The sequence below is a fragment of the Eubalaena glacialis genome, chromosome 2 (assembly GCF_028564815.1).
Source record: "Eubalaena glacialis isolate mEubGla1 chromosome 2, mEubGla1.1.hap2.+ XY, whole genome shotgun sequence".
NCBI classification, from domain to species: Eukaryota; Metazoa; Chordata; class Mammalia; order Artiodactyla; family Balaenidae; genus Eubalaena; species Eubalaena glacialis.
Genome location: NC_083717.1, coordinates 67,276,233 through 67,278,021, shown reverse-complemented (window position 1 = coordinate 67,278,021; position 1,789 = coordinate 67,276,233). Strand labels below are relative to the sequence as shown.

The 1,789-nt window shown below is 42.4% G+C and overlaps 1 protein-coding gene across 1 annotated transcript; it reads right to left on the bottom strand.

Annotated features, from left to right (window-relative positions):
• Positions 1–384, bottom strand: LOC133085085 (large ribosomal subunit protein P1-like). Its single transcript, XM_061181961.1, has one exon. The coding sequence runs from the start codon at positions 382–384 to the stop codon at positions 106–108; it is 279 nt and encodes a 92-aa protein (XP_061037944.1). The 3' UTR covers positions 1–105.
• Positions 385–1,789: the final 1,405 nt, after the last annotated feature.

The following is a 1,789-nucleotide window of genomic DNA, read 5'->3' as shown; positions in this document are numbered from 1 at the left end:
AAGAGCTCAGCTTTTTATTGAACATGTTACTAAAGAGGTTTAGTCAAAAAGACCAAAGCCCATGTCATCATCAGACTCTTCAGATTCTTCTTTCTTTTCTTCCACTTAGTTCTCCTCAGCTGGGGCAGCAGTGGTGGAGGGGGCGGGACCTCCTGCTAGTGCAGCACCAGCTGCTGGGGCAGGTCCACCTGCCCCCACATTGCAGATGAGGCTCCCGATGTTGACATTGGCCAAAGCCTTTGCAAACAAGCCTGGCCAGAAAGGTTCAACATTTACACCAGCTGCTTTAATGAGGGCATTGATCTTATCCTCTGTGACCGTCACCTCATAGTCGTGCAGGATGAGGGCTGAGTAGATGCAGGCGAGCTCCGAGACGGAGGCCATGGTGCGAGCCAGTGCTAGGAAGGGGCTGCCAGGCGCAGTGCTAGTCGCCGGATGAAGTGAGGGCCTCACCCCAATGCAGCCTTAGCTTCCTTGGAAGGACCGAGCACCTTAGCAGCAGCTGAGGAAAGGGCTAAGGTGTAATGTTAAATAATTATTTTTTTTTTTATTTTTTGGCCGCATCATGCGGCATGTGGGATCCTAGTTCCCCGACCAGGGGTGGAACCCATGTCCCCTGCATTGGAAGCACGGGCACCAGGGAAGTCCCTAAATTATTTATTTAAGATGTTTCTTCTTTTTATTTTTTTATTAATTAATTAATTAATTAATTTTTATTTTTGGCCGCGTTAGGTCTTTGTTGCTGCACACAGGCTTTGTCTAGTTGTGGCGAGCAGGGGCTACTCTTTGTTGCGGTGCGCAGGCTTCTCATTGCGGTAGCTTCTCTTTTTTGTGGAGCATGGGCTCTAGGTGTGCAGGCTTCAGTAGTTGTGGCACACGGACTCAGTAGTTGTGGCTCGCAGGCTTTAGAGCACAGGCTCAGTAGCCATGGTGCATGGGCTCAGTTGCTCCACAGCATGTGGGATCCGTCCGGACCAGGGCTCAAACCCACGTTCCCTGCACTGGCAGGTGGACCTTCAGCCACTGCGCCACCAGGGAAGTCCTCTTCTTTTTAATGTAGGCATTTACTGCTATAAATTTCCCTCTCAGCACTGCTTTCATGGCATCCAAGACATTTTGGTATATTGTACGTTCATTTTCATTTGTCTCTAAGTATTTTTTAATTTCCCTTGTAATTTCTGCTTTGATCCATTGGTTATTTGAAAGTGCATAGTATAATTTCCCCATATTGGTGAATTGTCCAGTTTTACTTCTGTTATTGATTTCTTGTTCTTTTCTATTGTGTTTGGAGATAATATTTTGAATGATTTCAATCTTTTAAAATTTACTGAGACTTTTTTTTTGTGGACAGATATATTGTCTAGTGAGTGTTCTATGTGCACTTGAGAAGAACAGGTATTTTCCTGTTGTTGGGTGGAATATCCTATATATGTCTTTTAGGTCTAGTTTGATTATAGTGTTCAATTTTCTTTCTGTTCTATTTCCTTATTAATCTTCTATTTAGATGCTTAACACATTATTGAAAGTGGGATATTGAAGTCTCTATTATTATTCCTTCAGCATTTTCACCATATATTTGGGAGCTCTGGTATTTGGTATGTGTATATTTATAATTGTTATATCTTCTTGACGAATTGACCATTTTGTGAATATATGTTCTGCTTTTTCTCTTGTAACAGTTTTTCAATTAAAGTCTATTTTATCTGATAGCAGATAGCCGCCCACATCTCTTTTGGTTACTCTTTGCATGGGATATCTTTTTATATTCTTTTACTTTCAACATATGTAT